Source organism: Gambusia affinis, linkage group LG08 (assembly GCF_019740435.1).
Source record: "Gambusia affinis linkage group LG08, SWU_Gaff_1.0, whole genome shotgun sequence".
In the NCBI taxonomy this organism is placed as follows: domain Eukaryota; kingdom Metazoa; phylum Chordata; class Actinopteri; order Cyprinodontiformes; family Poeciliidae; genus Gambusia; species Gambusia affinis.
This window is the reverse complement of record NC_057875.1, coordinates 861,967-883,909: the sequence shown is the minus strand read 5'-3', so window position 1 is coordinate 883,909 and position 21,943 is coordinate 861,967. Positions and strand designations below refer to the sequence as shown.

The 21,943-nt window shown below is 43.3% G+C and overlaps 1 protein-coding gene across 1 annotated transcript; it reads right to left on the bottom strand.

Annotated features, from left to right (window-relative positions):
- Positions 1-632: 632 nt before the first annotated feature.
- si:dkey-246g23.2 (solute carrier family 66 member 2) lies at positions 633-16,378 on the bottom strand. Its single transcript, XM_044124695.1, has 3 exons — positions 16,255-16,378; positions 13,280-13,496; positions 633-2,249 (listed from the first exon to the last, which is right to left on the bottom strand). The coding sequence occupies exons 1-3, from the start codon at positions 16,376-16,378 to the stop codon at positions 2,075-2,077; spliced, it is 516 nt and encodes a 171-aa protein (XP_043980630.1). The 3' UTR covers positions 633-2,074.
- Positions 16,379-21,943: the final 5,565 nt, after the last annotated feature.

Genomic DNA, 21,943 nt, shown 5'->3' with positions numbered 1-21,943 from the left:
AACACACACACACACAACGATAAAACACACACACAACGATGGAAACACACACACAACGTTAAAACACACACACAACGATGGAAACACACACACAACGATAAAACACACACACAGAACGATGTGTGTGTTCATTTTATTCTCAGGAATATTTAACTGTTAAATGTGACGTTCAGCTCTCAGGTTCAGACTGAAAGTCGATCAAATAAATCATCTTCAGAAACACGATTCAGATTCGGAGTCCTAATTTATGACCCATCAGACAGAAACTTTAACCAGATTTTACGTTTCATCGGTTCTTTCTAGTTGATAAATAGAAAAATCGTCTCATGATAGAAAATCAGGTTGGAGGTGAACATGCTGAACCTCTGATTATTAATCATTTATTATTTGGACGTTTCTGCCTTTACACAGCGGATATAGATCTAGGTAACCCAGATGCTAAAGCTTCAGAGTACAGGCGTGGTTACCGTGGAAACAAACAGGGAAGGTGAGAAAAACAACATTAAAGTGTCAGTTTCCTGTCTTCGTCTTCGGTTATTTAAATCTAAATTGTTTAGAAAACCATCAGAATTATTTATTAAACAAATATATTCACTGAAATATAACAGAAAAAATACAAAATGGCCCAGAGATGTAAACATGCTAAATATTTATTTGAACCAACAATGAACATTTTCCACTGCTTTGGTTTCTATGGCTACAGATGAGCTGCGTTTCCACAGCAACGGCTTTCTGATTGGTTGTTTTCTCAACTTTTAACTTGATTTGTTTCAGTTTAAATTCAGTGGGACAGACTCCTTTAAACTTTGTCCAAATTCTGTTTCAGGCTGTAAAAATATGAAACATTAAAACAGAAAAATATCAGTGCCACAAAGATTAAAGAACGTTTAAATTCAGTATAAAAATGAAAATCTTGGATCTAAAAATAATGTGAAACATTCAGTGATTGTGATAAAAACCCAGAATTATTCCCTGAACCTTCACCCAATCCAAACCGGATCCAAACAGCAAACAGAACCAGCATGATGCTGCAGGCGCCCACAGCATGATGCTGCACACGCCAAGAACGTCCAGATGGCGACGCATCAGTCAGACAGGTGGACCGCGCTCCATCCACTGGTTCCACTGGTTCCACTGGTCCATCAGAGGAACCAGAGGATCCAGAGGATCCAGTGTTCTGACTGGTTCCCCTCCAGGATTCCTTGAATGATCCTCCAGGTTCCAATAAATAGTAGAATAAGTAGAAATGCCCTCAAAGTGAAGCTGCAGATGTTTTAATTTCTTCCAGGATGTTTTGGTTTCTTCCAGGATGTTTTAGTTTCTTCCAGGATGTTTTAGTTTCTTCCAGGATGTTTTAATTTCTTCCAGGATGTTTTGGTTTCTTTCAGGATGTTTTAGTTTCTTCCAGGATGTTTTGGTTTCTTCCAGGATGTTTTAGTTTCTTCCAGGATGTTTTAGTTTCTTCCAGGATGTTTTAGTTTCTTCCAGGATGTTTTAGTTTCTTCCAGGATGTTTTGGTTTCTTTCAGGATGTTTTGGTTTCTTCCAGGATGTTTTGGTTTCTTCCAGGATGTTTTAGTTTCTTCCAGGATGTTTTGGTTTCTTTCAGGATGTTTTGGTTTCTTCCAGGATGTTTTAGTTTCTTCCAGGATGTTTTAGTTTCTTCCAGGATGTTTTAGTTTCTTCCAGGATGTTTTAGTTTCTTCCAGGATGTTTTGGTTTCTTTCAGGATGTTTTGGTTTCTTCCAGGATGTTTTGGTTTCTTCCAGGATGTTTTAGTTTCTTCCAGGATGTTTTGGTTTCTTCCAGGATGTTTTGGTTTCTTCCAGGATGTTTTAGTTTCTTCCAGGATGTTTTAGTTTCTTCCAGGATGTTTTAGTTTCTTCCAGGATGTTTTAGTTTCTTCCAGGATGTTTTGGTTTCTTCCAGGATGTTTTGGTTTCTTCCAGGATGTTTTAATTTCTTCCAGGATGTTTTGGTTTCTTTGGTTTCAAAGAAACACTAAAAACATTTCCTTTGGTTTTCCAGCCTTTAAAATGTTCTGGTTCTGGACCAGCAGCTCCTGGTTTCCTGGTTCAGCCCAGTTTGGCCCGGCCGTCCTGGCCGTACAGCAGAACCTGCAGCAGGATGGCGCCGTCCAGCAGGATCTGGACCGAACCGCACACCCAGAACTGGGCCGGGCTTTCGTTCATCACGAAGTACGCCGTCTTGAAGGCGTCGCCGGCCGTCCAGAGCAGAACCATCTTCACGCTGCAGAGAAACATCCACAGTGCGTTATTCATTCATTAAAAACTTTATTATTACCGATGACAAAAACATTAAATGTTACCAAATACCAACCAGGTTACCGTGGAAATATCTAAACGCACCTACAATAAGACAAAAGTAACTTTTCAGCTAGAAATGAAAGTTTTATTTGAATAAATCCTTAATATTGATGAAGTTTTATCTCCATCAGCAGATTATCTCAGTTGTAACAAGAAATGTTCAAACAGAAATGAATTGATTAATTTTACTTAATAAAACCACGTTAAGTAATTATTGATATAAACAAGCTCCTATATCTGGCTTATGAGTTACTTTTGTCTTGTTTCAAGTGTGAGAAGATATTTACCCCATGAAATGGACCAAACAAGATTTTGTGTTTTTTACATTTCGTACAGAATATTAAACTGGAAGACATTTTAAATATCACGTTCAGTTGATGAAGCAGAGAGGTTTTTATGTCTGATGCCACCTTGTTGCAGATTCCTCCATTCATAGAGGGATTATACACCTGCAGGTAGAGACCGAGCGGCTCTGGACTGAACGCCTGACCTGCACCGAGTGAGAGACAAACTGCATGTGAGGCGGCGTGTGACTGTTGGCCCAGCAGGCTTTCCGTCCACCGGGGGAACCGCACAGAGCTGCTCCTCTCTGACCTTCATCCCGATCAAACCGCTGATCTCCCTTCATCCTAATTTCTTTGCTCAGGAGACAGGAAGCGGGATCATTAACGGGTCGGGAGGAAGCTCCAGTTTAAGGTCGTTAATGCCGACAGAAAGCTGGTTCTCCTGCAGAGCGCCGTGACGCTCAGTTCAGACCCAACATCTGGACCGGCTCACCGACCAATCAGAGACCAGAAAACTTAGACGATCACATCCAGGAGTTCATGTTTTCTCCTTCAGCAGAAGCAGCCAGACGGCCAATCAGGGCGCTCCGCTCAGCCTGGTGGGATCTGGATCGATTAGTTTGGTCTGAGAGCAAAAGGCCGGAGGAAACGCTTCCGGCTCCACGACCAGGGAGAGATCGTCACATCTGAAACATTTTTATAGAAAGTACTGCTTTGAAAACAAAACCTGATTTTACAAAAGAGTGTTTCTATTTTCCAATGTTTAATTCGGTTTAGTTTTCGCTTTTATTCTTAAAAATGCAAAAATTTGCACATAACTTGTATTTCTGCCTAATTTGATTTTTAAAAATTGAATCAGACATTTTGGTCAAACTGTTAATATTTGAGTTGTTTTTTTTTTTTACTTTTTTTTCTCTGAAGAGTTTTTGTGGCGCCAGCGGCTCGTATTTTTGTAACAGTAGGCAGACAGGAAGGCGGGCGAGGAGAGGGGGGAGGGGTCGTCAGGACCGGGAATCGAACCCGCGACGTCCGTGAGGACCAAGGCCTCCAGGCGCGGGGAGCACCAACCCCATCGCCCCACAGCTGTTTTTTACTTTTACTTGAGTTAAAACATTGCAGTGCTGAGCTGACTGTTTAGTTCCTGCTTCCATTTTCTGTTGCATTTTGTGATTTTTGTAATAAAGTATTTTAAGAAATTCTGACAGATTTATTAAACTGAAAAGATTAAGAAGTGTAAATCAAAGAAATATAATAAATGAATGAAGTTTAGTTCAGAATGAAGAATGATTGTTCTGATCCGCTTCGCCTGAGAACATCTGAGCTCAGATATTGTTTTATGTTTTTATGTCATGTTTTGTATGTTGCAAGAACATGATCTCTGTCACACCAGATGTGAATGAAAGCAGCCTGTGAGTCAGAAAGAAGAAATGAATTTTAAATCTGCGGCGCTGAGAGGAGGACGAACTGCTGTTGACGGTCAAACAGAAAGAAAACACAAACTGATCCAGACGCCTTCGCTCAGAAAAGATGCCATCATTCCTGTAAACTGGATGAATATTTAATGATCTGCTTGTGATTCAGATTAGAAATATCCTTTATTGTCCCACAATTCAGGATTAAAACTGGATTAAACTCCTGATTTATTTTTTCTCCAAAGCAAGAAGCATTTTTTCTGAAGTCAGATAAATTATCCAGTGTTTTGTGGAAACGCTGCATCTATTCATCTTCTGCCTGTAAACATACTGTTAAACAAACTGAGACGTTCCGCTTTGTGCTGCTGGTTTAGATGCTGCAGTAAAATCTGAGATGTTTTTCTGTGAATTGGTGGGAACATTTAGCTGATCTGCTGCGACGGTAAAAACTCCCAGGATCCCAAACTTGATCCGTCTTGCAGCTGCAGAGTCTGCAGGGGAATCAGACCGTCCAGGAGGAAGGAAACCTTAAAGATGTTACTGATGGAAAACCACAAAAACACCAGGAGCTACAGAACCGTCTGACCCAAACACGCACCGCACCGCACCGCGCACACACACACACACTGGGTGAGGTGTGTGTCCACACCGGCTGCGAGCGCCCACACGTCAGAGGGTGCATGGAGCCGTGGTGGCTCGGTGCTGCAGCAGGGCGGCAGAGAGAGGAAATCAAAGCGCAGCTGGAGAAGCTGAGCTGCTCTTAACCCACTGACTGAATGATGCATGTTGATCGATCGCAGCCAAAAGATCCCAACCTGACAGGAGAGACGGATCCACAAACCGAGCGGGAAGGAGGCGAGGCCAACACGGAGAACATGCAACAACAAACATACTAAATACTTTATGAACCAATTCATACTGAAACTTCAACAACAGGACATTATGGAAGGCTGTTAACTAATATAGCAACAAAAGACTGAAAGAAGCTAAATATGAAACTTTAACCTCATTATATAAAGTCATAATTTTGCAGAGCTGATTGTGTTCATTAGAGAAAAAGTTCTGCATGTGGAAAATATGAAGATTAATATGAATGAAGCATTGTGGGAGAAACCAGTTAACAGGATATTTCAATGTTTTGTACAGTTTCACTGAAGCTTTAGTCTGATGTGTTGCAAATAAAGAGTAGAGAATAATTTGACTAAATATGTTTGAAGGAGCAGAATGTAAAATAAATTGATGAAAGTCTGAAATAAAAATGAAGGACAGTGAATAACAGCTGCATGCATCTGACAGCTTGAATTACTTGCTTTGTTCAACTAATCTTAAAAGAGCCTCAGAAATATTCTGTTTCTTCTTATTATTCACAGGATTAATTAAGACGCAGCTGTTATCTGTTCAAGGCAAAACGCCTCGGGTGGATTCACATGCATGAAGTTAAATATCTTAAAAATTACACTAACAGAAATATGTGAGCTCATAGTTTTAGTCCCGACTTCTGCAGAGTTTCATGCTTCTCACTGTTTATGCAGAGAAACAGATTTTATGTCATATTAATTATATTTATATTAATTCTGCCTTCATGAATCGTTTTGATCTCCTGCTGGTTCAGCTGTCAGATAATTTGGTCCAGAAACGTTGACAGTCTCTGAAGCAGCTTAGACTCAGAGGCCTCCACTGGGACTCGGCTCGGGGTCAAAGGTCACACATTACTTCCAGGTTAGCAGAGTGGCTGCAGCCCCACAGACCGACCCAGAGGATGTGGAGGCTGAGGCCGCTAGCTGACGGCTGCTGCCATGGAAACAAGACGGCCTGAAGGTTGTGACACTGGAAACACAGCCAGACCCGACTGGACCGGACCGGACCGGACTGGACCGGACCGGACTGGACAAAACTGGACCAGACCCAACGGGACCGGACCGGACCGGACTGGACCGGACCGGACCGGACAAAACTGGACCAGACCCAACGGGACCCAACTGGACCGGACTGGACCGGACCGGACAAAACTGGACCAGACCCAATGGGACCCAACTGGACCGGACTGGACCGGACTGGACCGGACCGGACAAAACTGGACCAGACCCAACGGGACCAGAACGGACTGGACCGGACTGAACCAGAACGGACCGGACCGGACTGATTTGACCAGTCCCGCCGGTGAGCCCAGCAGGACCGGTCCTGCTCAGACATGTCAGAGTGGAAACGCAGAGTCAGCGTTAGCATCAGCGCGGCGCCGCTGTTGTCCTCCGCTCCGGCGCGGTGGAGGGCGGCCATGTTGGGGCAGAGCTAATCTCAGCTAATTTGGCTGAAGCTAATGCTGCAGCGCTAACTTTAACCAAGTAGATATCAACCATGTGTCAACAAAAACAGCAAGTATTTGTTTTATCAGCCTTTGTTTGTTGTTTCAGTGTTTTATTCTGTATTCCTCATTTATTTGTTTGTTGTAAAAAAGTCTTTATCCACTTCAAAATAAAAGCATCTTACTGCTTTGGGAATGAATTTTTAATCATAGATAACCAAAACTTTATTCTACTGAGACTTTAAAGAACAGCTGAGTAAATTATCGCTTCAGAAATTATCTATAAAAACTCATTGAAGCTAAATGTGCTAAAGGTTTTCAAAGTTAGTAAAAATGCTAAAACACATTAGCAGAAGGTAGCTCAGCATCGATTGTTGCAAATAAGGAAAAAATAGATTAGCTACTACAGGAGTGCTCAGTGTTGGACTGCTGCGGATATTTTCAATCATTTTGTCCAGTTTTTGATAAAATATTAAAATTTATATAAACTGTTTGGATAAAATCCAGACATTAGGATTACATGTTAATTCCTTCTCTTACTGAGACCAAGACTTTAACTAATACTGGAGAGATTTGAATGCATTTATTTAGATTTTGCGATTATATTTTTAAAAGAATAAAAATTATCATCCGACCAGCTTGGATGGGGACAGAATACATGATTACATCTGATGGTGGTGGTTTCACTTTGGGTTTTAATGGCTGGAAGAAGCTGACAGTTCTTCCTGCTTCGTTTTCTCTCAGTTTATGAAACATTATATCAGCATTAAGTTTTAAACTGATGCTTCCTCTGTGGGATGAATCCCTGATTCACTCACAAACTGGAGTTTTTAAACATCTGTACTTTAAGTTTGTACCCCTCGCTCTGGGGCAATAAAGAACCTGTGTGGGGTTTCAGTGAGTCATTAAAGCCCGGAGATTTAACAGGCTGTACTTTAGTAAACATCAAATCCCTCTGAGGTTTCATGTCCAACTTTACGCAGATCAACAGTTTCTGATTGTGTGCTCATTTCCCTCTTTGTTTTAATTAAAGCAGCTGTACGCTTTATTGGACTCTAAATCTTTATGTTAATGAGTTCAGTGTTTGGGAACTCCACTGTGAGCTGATTAATGCTGCATGGAAGCAGAAAAATAAAGCAAACATTTCCCCACAGCAGTGAGTTAACATCACACTGAGGCCTTTATAGACGGCGTCCAGGTGCTGCAGGTGTCATCCTTTTCACAGCCATGTCCTTCCGTCTCACCTCTGCTGCTGCAGCTTCGCTTCACCTCTCTGCTCCCGCCTGATTTCCCCCGAGTCACTGAATCTAAGAGCACTTACAAAAGAAGTCAATAGCAGCGCGGCGTTGGTAATCACACTGTGTGTAATTGGACATGGCTGACTTTATCTGAGCATACAGGTTCCCAGGGAAGGTGAGTATTTTCTCATCACATATTGCATCAGTCACTGGAAAAACTAGAAGGACTGCAAGTTCAGTTTTATAAAAAATAAAAGGAAAGGTGTCTGATGTTAAATATTGCAGCCTATCAGAGGAAGTTATGAAGTTATGTCTTTTAATAAAATTTGCAGCAGTCCGTTTGATCTCCAGGAACATTTGTGTCTTCTTTGATTAATGTTGGAGTAAATGTGTGGAAAAGTGAGAGATGATGTTCTGCAGCTCGCCGTCCGTCTCGCAGAGAGGCTGATAGTGTTATTACGTGTTCAATCTTCAGTCATCAGAACTTCTGCACACACTGAGGACATTTTCAGTTTGTTAAATTACAGGGAGCAGAGAGTCAGCCTCAAAGCAACACTTTGCTTGGTTCCTCTGTGAAAAATGTGAGCAGGAATTTAATTCAGAGGAAACATGAGGGGACCTGAACCTGACCTGAGGAGATAAAAGGCAGACAGCATGTAAACATGGCGTCTCTTTCTGTTTGCAGCAGCAGCTTTTAAATCATTTGACCCACCAGATTTCTAAAGGTTGATGGAAACTAGGGATTCCACCAATTAGTCGACTAGTCGATTCTTTTCTCTGCAATGACTTTTTTCAACTAGTCACAATCACGTGACAAAACTGATTTTTCCAACAAAATGAAAGCTGAACTAGATGAGTTCGTCAGACAGCTCAAATTGTATAAAAATGTCAATTATTTACCAAACAGAAACTGAAGATTTCAGCATAGGCTACCGCAATAGGGGCATAGCGTGGCGCAGTGGTTAGCATGGCGCAGTGGTTAGCATGGCACAGTGGTTGGCGTGGCGCAGTGGTTAGCATGGCGCAGTGGTTGGCGTGGCGCAGTGGTTAGCATGGCACAGTGGTTGGCGTGGCGCAGTGGTTGGCGTGGCGCAGTGGTTGGCGTGGCACAGTGGTTAGCGTGGCACAGTGGTTAGCGTGGCACAGTGGTTAGCGTGGCGCAGTGGCACAGTGGTTAGCATGGCATAGTGGTTGGCGTGGCACAGTGGTTGGCGTGGCACAGTGGTTGGCGTGGCACAGTGGGGGGCGTGGCACAGTGGTTAGCGTGGCGCAGTGGCGCAGTGGTTAGCATGGCATAGTGGTTGGCGTGGCACAGTGGTTGGCGTGGCACAGTGGTTGGCGTGGCACAGTGGTTAGCGTGGCGCAGTGGTTGGCGTGGCGCAGTGGTTAGCGTGGCACAGTGGTTGGCGTGGCGCAGTGGTTGGCGTGGCACAGTGGTTGGCGTGGCACAGTGGTTAGCGTGGCACAGTGGTTGCTGGCGCAGTGGTTGGCGTGGCGCAGTGGCACAGTGGTTGGCGTGGCACAGTGGTTAGCGTGGCACAGTGGTTAGCGTGGCGCAGTGGCGCAGTGGTTAGCATGGCATAGTGGTTGGCGTGGCACAGTGGTTGGCGTGGCGCAGTGGTTAGCGTGGCACAGTGGTTAGCGTGGCGCAGTGGCGCAGTGGTTAGCATGGCATAGTGGTTAGCATGGCATAGTGGTTGGCGTGGCACAGTGGTTGGCGTGGCACAGTGGTTAGCGTGGCACAGTGGTTGGTGTGGCGCAGTGGTTAGCATGGCGCAGTGGTTGGCGTGGCGCAGTGGTTAGCATGGCGCAGTGGTTAGCATGGCATAGTGGTTAGCATGGCATAGTGGTTGGCGTGGCGCAGTGGTTGGCGTGGCACAGTGGTTGGCGTGGCACAGTGGTTGGCGTGGCACAGTGGTTAGCATGGCGCAGTGGTTGGCGTGGCGCAGTGGTTGGCGCATATAGAGACTTTAGACCGCCGTATCTGTAGTCCGACTCCCATCCTCTGTTCGCTGGGCCCAGGCCTCTCTCGCCCGCTCCGCTCTCTCTCTCTGCCTCCTTACAGTCAGACTGCTGTGACTGATGTGTGACAACGCGGCATGATGTCGGGCTTTTCACCCATCCAATTATCAGCGTCACTCTGCGTATTGAAGCGTCTACCCTGGCAGCTCTGTACGGTGGCCCTGAGGTCCAAAACACTACAACATTAACGAAAACGGAAAGGGTATGTCCCAGTAGGAGACCTGAGAGATCACTGATTGGACAATAGGCATGAATACGTTTACGCTGGGTCCTACTTACATCACCGCCATCTTGACAGTGACAGTGGAGAAAACCTGCTGGACGAGTTTCAATGGTTTTACTGTACAAAGTGGAGCCGCTGCCTTTACGTTACGTTTTTTAATTCATATCTTGAAATAGCAAATGCACATTGAATTATGGAATTGTGTTAATATGTTCATGAATACATCATTGTAAAGGTGTGTGTTCATCAATAAAACAATTTATCAGAATCAGCTGTATCAAATGTAATTATTGTGCAACAAAACAATTAAATAATCATATCAAAAAGTTTTAAACGTCTTTTTTTTCATTCCTATGTAATAATGTGTGACAGAACGACACTTTATGAGGTTCTGCCCATTTACTTGTATCAGCTTCCTGGTAGATACGCCACTTTCAATATGGCGGACGCTATGACGCATCGCAACAAAGGGCCGACCCGTTCAGGCGATAACCTCCGGTTCAAAAGCGCCGTGGTCCAATCAGTGATCTCTCAGGTCTCCGACTGGGACAAACCCTTTCCGTTTTTGTTAATGTTGTTGTGCTTTGCACCTCACGGCCACCGTAGCTTTACGCTCTTACAAAAATACTATTTGACAACATCTGGAAACAAAGTCCAAGCTTCACTCTGAGGATCTGATAGAGGCGATCTCTGGCGCCGTCTGCATGTCTGTTCAGAGAGCCGCTGCTGATCAGCGGAGCGTCCTGCTGCGACACTCCGTTGAGGAGCAGCTGGTGGCTTCATCGAATTTAACTGTAACCAGGGGCGTAAATCCTTCTCATTACGGGGGAACATAAACAGGAACATTCCTTAAGAGCAATTTTGGGGTCGGCAAAGTTACAGTGAAATGCAAAGTAAAATGCAAAGTCAAGCTGCAGGACCAAAAATGACTAGTAAAGCTCATCAAACGTGTTTTATTCTCAGTAAACATCCTGCAGAGAAATAAAACTAAATTCAAATGTTGCTTAGATAGTTTTGTTCAGTCTGACTGATCTAATCTCTGCTGCACCTTTACAAACATTTAAGGCTCTAAATAAAAAAGCTTTAATGAGTAACTGCTCTTAATAAAATTAATCATAAACATTGATTTATTTAAATGGCTCCCAATACAAGTTATGGCCTATTTACATTATAACTGGTTAAGTTGCTTTATTTTTAAGCCTTTTTTAGTTTTGTAATGCCCTGGATGACTGGGAACCAACAAGTAGATAGAAATGAATATCTGGGGAATATCATAATTTCAATGTAACCCTTGAAGCACAAGAGTTTATATAGAAAAATATGCAGATTTTATTTTGTGCTTTTAAAGGCTCTATGTTGAAGACAGAGAGAAATAAAGGCCTAAAGTTTTGTAAATTTCTATCTGTTCTCTCTTCTGAGCTGGTCCACTTGCTCAGCCTCTCCTCCTGTTTCAAACTCTTCTAATTAATTAAAACTTAACGAGCTAAATATGCTAATACAGTTGCTACCTTTGACAAAAAAAGATTAAGTCCATGAAAGCAGTGTAGCAGTTTTGATAATGAGGCAGCTTATCATGACTCAAAGTAATGAAATAAACTGCAGTCTGATTTTTATTGTTAATGTGTTTCTTCTTATTGAGCAGTAGAAGTAAATAAAATGTTTACATTTCTTTTGCTGAAAGTATTTACTTACTGGAGGGATTTTTATTTGTGCTACAGAGCCACAGCTAACAGCTAGCAGCTAACAGCTAGCAGCTAACAGCTAGCAGCTAACAGCTAGCAGCTAACAGCTAGCAGCTAGCAGCTAACAGCTAGCAGCTAACAGCTAGCAGCTAACAGCTAGCTGCTAACAGCTAGCTCCGGTACCGTTCAGCTGTTGCTCCTCCTACACTTTGGACTGAACCATTTTTCTAATAATGGGAGGGGTGGACCTAAAGATTTATTCTCATTATTTTTCTGAGATAAATGGCAGATTTATTTCGTTTTTTGTTTCTTTTGCCTTTTATTACTGATATTATTGAAATGCAAATGTTTCTTTATTTTTTTTTTTTTGGGGGGGGGGTAATTCCAGATTTTCTAAACCGGGCCCCGAACCCCCCGGGATTTACGCCTATGACTGTAACCAAACGGGATCGTCCAGCACACATTTGGTTTGTGAGGCTCCAAAAGCACCATTGTGGTCAGTGTAATAATTGGACTCTTATACGTGCAGCTATCCAGAGATCTGCATTAACGGTGTGGGAAGAAAAATAATAACTGTAATAAAGAGACGTTCTCTTGGCGGTAATCGGTGCCTTTCATGGATAACTATGACAGCCCCAATAACATATTTGGATTTTAAGTGAGACATATTTTTGGAAGTAACATCAGCAGACAAACTTTAAATTTACAGAAAATAACTTTGATATCTTCATTTCCCCAGCAGCAAAAGAGATTAACATATTATTTATGAAACTATAAAAATACTTTCCATGTGTAATATTTAGTTTGTATCATTCAATATTATTTTAAATGTATATTCATATCATGTGAAAACATTTTCTTCACGTTTCCATTTAAAACATGAACTTTTATTCTGCAGGGGAAATGAAGCAGCTGCTTTTTAACCACAGCTGGATTTCTGCTCCCAAACAACAATTGCATCAGTTTGTGCTGATGATGGATGAGCTGCATAACGAGGAAATAATGGAGATAATCAGCAGGAGGTTCTGTCCCATTAGGGACCAAATGAAGCTCAGAGCAGAACCGGAGAACCGGGCCGGCAGAACCGCAACCAGAGAGGAGGAAATTAAATGACTGAATCAAATCAAACCACCTTCAAGTGCTGCATTGATCGCTTTGTGATTTTATTCCTAATAATAAGTCATAGCTTCAGTCATGATAATCTGCTGTACAAACGCAGCAAACATTAAAATATCAAACAGGTTATTTATTTCCAAAGGGAACAAGAATATCACACAGATTCATTTCTGTTTGTCTTTCAGCTGAAAAATCCCAAAACTCCATTAATTAGAACAATAAAAACATTTAACAGAATGATGTAATAAGGCATATTGCAGGAAGGTTGAGTGGAAGAAAAAACTGTGGTAGAAAAAGGTGAACGAGTTACAAAAAGGCCCAAGTGAATAAGCTGATTGTGTTGAATCCAGAACAGAACCAGAGATTACACCAGGCCCGTCTCAGGATGCTCTGAGGTCCAAAGTTCTCTTCTTCATGAAAATACGTTTCTAGAAAATTCTACTCCAGTATTTTCAAAAGAGAGAGCCACCAGAACCAACAATTACCTGGAGAACCTCAGGCTGCAACGATGCAGTGAACAAGAGCCCAGATTTCTGGGATAAAATACTTTTTTTGTTGGCTTGTTTTGTAATTTTCAAGATTTCTGAGAAACACATTTTAGTTTTTTGGTTCACTGTGAATCAGTGAACAGACATGAATTATTTTGTGCTTGGTGATAAAACCTGAGGCCGTACCTCATTCCCCTGGTGGAACGGTTCTGCAGGTTCTGCAGCAGCTGCGGCAAGGCGAGCATCGCCTCAAACGTCACGGCCAGGGAGCCCAGCGCCTCCACAAACACGACGGAGTCCAGCAGCAGCAGCGTGACCACAGCGCCGAGCGCCGCCAAGCCGAAGCAGAAGAGCAGGTAATCCTCAAACGCACTCCACTTCCAGAAGTAACGGACGTCCAAATCTGGAGAGGGGAGAAAAGATGTACACTTCAGTCAAAACATTTCATTTTATCCACAAAATCAGCAACATTTCAATTCAGAGCCACTTTTTGCTGCTAAATTACTGAATAAATATCTATAGGAATAAATATCTATTATTTTTAATCTGTTCTTAATCAGATTGGAGCAAAGTATTTTCTATCCATTCAGCTTTCCTGAATTGATGGAGCTTCAGAAATGCTGACATTAGCTTTAGCTGCTACTTGTTTAGCACTGAGATGCTAGCATAGCTTCACTGACAGGCTAACTCCTTTTAGCACAGCTTGAACACTTTTTCCAATCATATTAGAAGCAGAAATTGACCCAGTTGGACCAGAGAAGAAGCAGATGAAGCAGTGCGTCTGATTTACAGGTGTACTAGAAACAAAATATAAAGGTTCCAGTGGATGTAAAATTTAAAAAGGTGATTTTTAAATTCTCAATGCAATAAATCCATGTAAATCCTTGGATTTTTTTGCATCCACATATTAAAACCTGCAAACAATATTCTTAAAATATTGTATATAAATAGTTTAAATGCATTGAAAAGTGGATTGCTGTGAAAATCTTCCTGCTCCTCAGCAGCTGTCTGGCCTGGAGACGGTCCAGGCTGTGATTTATTCCTCTTCCTTCCACATCAACATTTCTCTGATCCATCAGCCGTTTCATCAATGGAGCAGCAAAGTCTGAACATCTGAGCTGAGACGCAGCTGACAGCAGCTAACGGCGCTGATGGCTAAATAAGAGCTCATTAGTTAGCCAGGCGGCTGAAGCGTGACGCTAAACGCTGCAGAGCAGCGGCAGCTGCTGCGTTAGCAGAACGCACCGTTTGGTCACAAGTTTGTCGTTTATGCAGAAATGTTGATATTTCTATCCAGTTTCTATCTGCATGAATACTGAACGTTTATCCGACTCTGTGAGAAAATTATGGACATTTCATGATTTTTCACTAAATAACTACAAAAACAGCTGAAAAACATCACAATATGAGAGTTACATGTCAGTTGATGGATAATTATTAACTAGTGAAATATTTCCAAAATGTTGACGAGACTTTTCCTGTTTTATCCATTTTCCTCTCCAGCTGTTCTCACTTTTCACTCAGCGCCATTTTTTGTTTGTTTCTAAACAGCTTTGAGGCACAATAGAGAAAACTGAAACTGCTGCTGCGCCAGCAGGTTGTTGCTAAGCAACCAAAAAAACCGCTCTGTCAGCTGAGGCCACTAATCTTTAGCTGGAAATTAAATGTAATTACATATGCCATCATTGTCATTTTAAAAATAGATCGACTGGTTTTATGTTTGATGCTGCAGTCAAAATGAGAGACAATTAAAATGTTCAGCGCAGCCTGTGCTTCAGGTTAGTGAAGCTAACGGTTAGCCAACGGTTAGAAAGCGGTTAGCTAACAGTTAGCCAACAGTTAGCTAACGATTAACCAACGGTTAGCTAATGGTTAGCCAACAGTTAGCTAATGATTAGCTAACTGTTAGCACAAGTTGGTGCTCTGTGACTAACAAACCAGAAACATTTTATTTCTGCTTCGTCAATAAAAATCTGACAGCTTCAATATTTCAACATGATTTTCACTCAGAAACACACACACACACACACACACACACACGCACACACACACACACACACACACACACACACACACACACATTTCAGCTGTGTTTCACATGGAGCCGCGCAACGAGACATCCTGCATGGCGGCGCCAACTGTTTACAGCCAACAGCCAGTTGATTAATAGATTTATTACCTGCTAAAGACACACCGCCTGCAGGTGACAAGAGCAACACACACACACACGCACACACACACACACACACACACATACACACACACTCTACTGACTGTAGACTCTTTACCAACCCGTCCTCTCTGCTGATGGCTTTTGACTTGAAACTCTAATCAGAGCTGTCAGTGCAGCCAGCAGAGTGTGTGTGTGTGTGTGTGTGTGTGTGTGTGTGTGTGTGTGTGTGTGTGTGTGTGTGTGTGCCTTTCATTCCCCAGGCAGATAAAAAGTGATTGTTCTGTGCAGCTCTGAGGTGAAGTGGTGAAGTATGAACTGCTGACAGCAGCAGCTGCAGAGACAGGAGTCGTTTCAAACCGGAGCTCAAAACTTTCTGAGTCACATTTTCATCTCTCAGTTCAGCCTCAGCCCACTCTGCCCTCCATTTGTAAAGCTGATCAGCGCACACACGCGCGCGCGCACGCACGCACACACAGACACACACACACACTCCTCTTGTTCCACTGCAGTCCAGCTGATCTGCACTCCCTCTCGCCGCCTCGCATGTTTACCTGCATAATTCAATCTCTGGAGGACAGTAATGGAGGAGAAAGCTTTGCATCATTCATGTAAAGTATCGCTGGTGAAACTTCCTGCCTCTGCATCAACCACTTTCCGTCTATCCAATCCGTCATTCTCAGGTTCTTCTCCAACAGAATCCGTCTGAGGTCCATTATTACCCAGAGCAGCGAGGCGGTTTGCATGGACCTCATTTAAAAATCAAACAATTCAATTACCAAACAGCCTGGAGGAATTCAATACCTGCTCACAAAGTTAGTTCAGGGAGTCGCCCAGCCGGGAAACTTAATGGGACTGTGGAGCTGAAATGGCTTCTGCATTTGTGAAGTGGAAACGTCTAGACCTGAAGTCAGCACTGTGAGGCCGAACAAGCCGCAGGAATGAAGGATGAGACGACTAGAAATGGAAGGAGGGAGTGAGAGAGAGTTACTCATCAGGGCGAGCGGCGCGGACTGATGGAGACCAGCAGAGACAGCGTGGCGAGTCGAGACCTGCTGACTCAGGAAACGCCTCCTGATGTGTGAAAGTTGCTTTTTGTCGTCCGTCCATTTCATGATCACTTCTCTGTCTGCAGACACACAAGATCTGAAGCGACGCCTGGATGAAACAGCAGGCCTTTAAAACCAGCCTGCAGCTAGCAGCGTGTTCAGGTTTGGGTTCGATCAGATCCAGAGACCGTTACCACGGCAACCCGTTTCTTAGCAGGCAACAACTTACCAAACATCCAGAAACCGGCTCCTAATTCTGACCCTGAGCTGAACATTTCCTGTGTTCATTCTGAATATCGTCACTCAGCCATTAGTTTAAAAAATATCTGGAACTCCAGGACTCCCAGTGGCCTGAACTGGTTTATACTGGGCCAACTGGGGCTGCAGAAACAACAATCTTCTCTCCTCTGAAATCTTTGAGTTTATTAGAGCAACTAAAACTCGTTCTAATGGTTTTATTTTGCCAGAGTTGGGTAATAAATACAGAAGCAGGATCTCATTAAAGTCATGAAGTTTCTCATTAAATCCCAAATGTTCCCATTGAAACAGGAAAGGTTGAAACAGTAAAATGGAAACACCTTGCAGGATGTTTTCAGTGAGAAGATGAAGTTCAGCGATCATAAAACACTTAATCTGCAAGAAATTAAGAAACTTTCTCTGTTAAACGAGTTCTATCTCATTAAAAGAATAAAGTTTCTCATGTTAACGATCTGCTGCTGCTGCTTTATTTATCTCCCCTCCGGCTCTTAAACGCCTCATTTTATAAACTAGATCTCTTTAGAAAGTAAAAAACAAGTCTGCTATGTTTCATATCTATCGTCGTTCAAATCATCTGCTGTGTTTCTCTTCTTACTATATTTCATTCCTACGTGACTTATTATGTTTACGTTAATAAAGGACAGATAATGGGCTCTCTGGCTGATAGAAGAGAGGATTAAAAATGACATTTCTGTTCATCGTCAGAGTAAAAACTGAAGAAAACGGGTTGAACTGTACAAAATACCCAAAACCACCAATAAAAACATGTTTCTGTTCAGATCATTTTAGAGTTCAAACCGCCGAGTTCAGACTGATCTTTATCTTCTCTGTGCCACAAATTAACAGAGAAACTACAGAGCAGCTCTCTGCAGCAAAACATGGAGGCCGCCTGCAGCCTCATGCTTTCACACTGAGAGGAAACCTGCAGCCTCATGTATTCACACGGAGGAAACCTGCAGGTTCATGGACTTAATGCTTCCTGTTCTGCACAAGTTAGTGGAGCTGAACGTCCGACTTACAGACCCAAAAGTCTGTTTAAAATGTGTCTCTATTTCAGCTCCAGCCAAACAGGAAAGGTTTGACCTTGGTGTTTATTTCCTATAAACTCCAATGTTCATCTGCAGATAATCTCCCGTTTATTTAAATTATCAGCTTGGTGGCATTAGTAATGAGATTTTACTGCAAACTAGAAATATCACAGGGATTCACCAAAAACATTCATAGAATATTTTCTATTCAAAACAGTGCTTTTCTTGTTTTAACCTCAATTGAAAATTTTGCAAGAAAATAATGAAAAAAGGTGATTTATGCACCATTTTCAGAACAAGGTGCATAAATAACTAACATGTAGCAGCGGCGGTAGCTGCGGCGGCGGTAGTAGCTGCGGCAGCAGCAGCTGCGGCAGTAGCAGCTGCGGCAGTAGCTGGTCAGCTCTGGCCTGCTGCTGAATCTCACTGTGCCTCCAGTTCAGTTTTTCACTCCAGCCTCAAGAATTAAACGAAGGTTGATTAATTAGCTCCACTGGAATCAACAACCCAAAACAAAAACATCTGTGAGTGATGGATTTCTGTTACATTATTTATGAACTTAGCAACAATCCCCATTCCATAAAGACAGAGAGGGAGAGCTCTTTGGCTTTCCTCTGCATGCGAAGCAGCTGCTTCTGCTCAGAGTTCAGTAAACATGCAGAATGACTGATCCGGTTTGTATGAATCCCAACCCCATAAAGCTGTTGCTTCACATTTGCACCAGCATCCATTCAGACTCCAACATCCTCCATCTCCGGCTCGACCTGTAAAATTCATCCTCGCTTCCGTCCATTCTGTTGAGCCAGCGGCTGACGCCTGCAGCGCCGAGAGAATCAGAAACTCTGCTGCAGATCAACTTCCTGCCACGGCTCTGCTGGGACCCTCAGATCTATTTCCACACTTGGGTCAAAGTCGGTTTTCTAGAAATCAAATCTGCAGAATAACTTCTTGCAAGATGAGGCTTTATTTTAAAGAAATTTCATCATTTCTACTGACGTTATTCTTCTTGGACTTGTTTCAGCATTCAGTTGGTCAGCTGCTAATTTATTTGCATAAATTAAGGGAAAATGCTCCCATACCATTTAATTACTGATGCGCTGATCAATGGGCCAATAATCAAAGCTGCTCAGTGTTCTGTGGACCAATGGAAAGGTCAAATAGTGAAACCAAAAGGATCCCTTCTTCCTCATTCATTAAAAACATCAATACTAAAACTTCCACTTTGTTAAAAGCATCAGCAGCACTTTGTTTGATGCTGCTTCTGTCTCAACCTGCAGCACTTTCTTCTTTTCTTTAATGGCCAATTAACCAAAACGAAGGCAGAGTTTAGATGTTACAGTCCTTAGAAAGAAAATCTGTCTGAACCAAAACCAGAATCTGTAATTAGAACTCAAAGAAAAACAGGAAGTGGTTTCATCCAGTAAAACCTGATCAGTGCGTCACGTTTTTCTAAAACTAAAAAACTTTCTTCAAATCAGTTTGAGAGTCGCAGGCGGCATCATTCGCACCAGTCTGGTTTATTCTGCTTCAATCCAACTCCAGTCTGTTTGTCTGTAAACTCCAGTTCGGTTGGTGAGGTCTGAACGCTGATCGACCTCTGACCTCTGGTCCTCCAAATCTCGGTCTGGGTTCGGTTGAAGTGAACTCTGGTTCAGTTTGAATGTGAACCCCAAGTGGACCAGAGACCGCTCCAAAAGTAGGAAGAATGCGCTGTATTTACCCAGGGCATTCTGGGTAAATACACCCAAAGCTAACATGCTAGCCTAGCGCTAGCAGCAGAAATGTCTCCTGGTCTTCAGCCAAAGACTAAAGAGAAATCCTCCAACACTAAAATCTGACGCCTCCATCTTGTTTCCATCTGGTGAAGAAGGAAGTTGCTCTCAGTGTCTTCAGAGGTTTTTGTGTGGTTTCCTTCAGTGGTTGTTGGTGCAGCGCCCCGACAGGCCAGGAGGGGAACAGGTTGGTTTGACTCAGAACCACAGCAGCTGGTGGAGTTCTGGTTCCAGTAGAACCTGGTCGACTGGACCATCAGAAGGAAAGCAGCCTTAACAGGAAATGATATGAAATTAGATTCAGCGATAGGAGCTGTTTAATATAATTTCAGAAGAGCAGCACATGGGGCTGTGGTGGCGCAGGGGTCAAGCACAACCCACATATGGAGGCCTTGGTCCTCGACGTGGCCGTCGCAGGTTCGATTCCCGGCCTGGTGACCTTTGCCGCATGTCTTCTCCCTTCTCTCATTACCCACTTTCCTGTCAATTCACTATCAAATAAAGGGCACTAGAGCACTTAACCACTAAAAACAGGGGGCCCAAAGGGGATCCTGGAGGGCCGGCATCCTGCATGTTTTGTCTCCCCCTGCTGGTAGAAACAACCTGCTCAGCATGTCAGTGTTCTTCTACTGAGCCATCACTGGATCCAGGCGCGTTAAACCAGGGAGAAAACTAAAGCATGCAGGATGCCGGCCCTCCAGGACCCACTTTGGGCCCCACTGCTGTAAAAAACGACTAGCAGCACATTAGTGCCATGTTGTAATCCATCTGTTTGTCGTGGCAATCAGGGAAACAAAACCCCTGAACAGCACCACTGGCCTGGAGCTACCGTAACTAAACGAGTGTAAACACAGAACCAATGATCCGATGAGGACTTTCCTTCATCTCATGCTACACCATGCAGACACTTTGTGCTGATGAAGATTCAAACACGTCAACATGTCTAATTAGTTAGCTTTACTTACAGATTAACTCAGATAATAATTGTTTGACCACAGTGGGGCGCTGCAGCAAATGGAAAGTTTGATGAAAGTGTTGCCTTGTCTTCTGGGTAAATCGTTTTTCCAAAATAAAAGACCCGAGTTATATTGCGTTGAATTCATATTGTGGTCTCCTAAACACTCTCAGTGATTCCTGTAAGGATTTGGTTTTTGTGGATGATGGATTATTGAGTCTGTGTGTTGTTGCGACTTTCCCTTGACAGTTTCATTCCTGTGTATTTAATGCCACCCGCGTCGCCTGCTCCCTGCCGGATCCTTGTCCTGTTGTAAGGTGTGTCTAGTCTCCGCTGCCTGTTTCTTTCGTGTATCGTTCTCCAGGTGCTACCAGCATCTGAGCTCCTGGATTTTGAGTTTATCCTCATTAAAAGCATTAATTTCACTACAGCCTGGGTCTCATCCCCAACAAGCATTTCATGACAATGTTTCCCCATTTAAAGATAATTTTGCTGTGAGATTAGAAACAGTCAAATTATCTGATTCTCATTTTTTTACCAGCCGCAAAATAAAAAAAAGATGAAAAACTCAGTTTGACCCGAAGGATCCAGAGCATCACAACACACAGCCGGTGATTTGATGGTAAAGAAATTAACTTCAGTAACATCCATGAAAAATCATCTTCCCTGCCATCTTACCTCAATGACAGCATGCTCTGTCTGTTCTTTACTTCCAAACCAAAGATTGGTGTCAACACGTTGCAGCAGCAATAAAATGAATTCACTCCAGATCTAATCTGAACATCATTCCAAATGTTCCGTCCAAATTCACCCGCCTGCGGCGTTGAAGCGGCCCAGAGTGCTGCAGGAGCACGAACCCCTCTGAACAGCAGCACTTTTATGGTGCCGATGTTCAGAGGTTCTGCGAACGAACGGGGAGCGGACCGACCAGGACCGACCCGGACCGACCAGGACCGACCCGGACCGACCCGGACCGACCCTCTGTATTTCCTCCTGGCCCGTCAGCCTGATCTCTGCTCAGGTTGCTGCCAGAGTTTGGTTCTTCAGCTCAGTGACAAATCAGAGGCTGAGTTTCTCCCGGCTGCCCAGGGCAGAGACTCACCTCTCCAATTAGTCCAGCAGCAGAACCGGGCCCTGCTGATCCGTTCTCACTTCCTCTCTGAAAACTTTCTGACTTCCTGCTTCATGACGGGTTTTAGTTGTAACTTGAAATGTTAACATCTGAAACTTAAAGTCCATCCTAAAACTTAAGACACCACAAAGAGTTTGAACCAACGATAACTCTGTGTGGTTCATTCCTCCATCACTGATCTGGCTAAAACCTTCCAGCAGTCGATTCTCCTTTCAGGCGAGGTGCGCTGGGTCTGTCAGCCAGGCACAGGTTTCCTCCTAATGAGCGAGCCCGCGGTGTTTTAAAGCTTTCCTGCCTGGTTTTCCTCTGATCAGGGCTGATCAGAGCAGAACAGAAGCAGGAGAGGAGAACGCTGAGGCCAAACTCATCTCACTTCCACAGAGACGAAATAATGAGCAGCAAACCTGCAGGATCGGATGCCTTCACTTTACCGACTCTACGGCGCCAGCATGACTTATTACTGCCTCAAAACAACAATCGCTAACT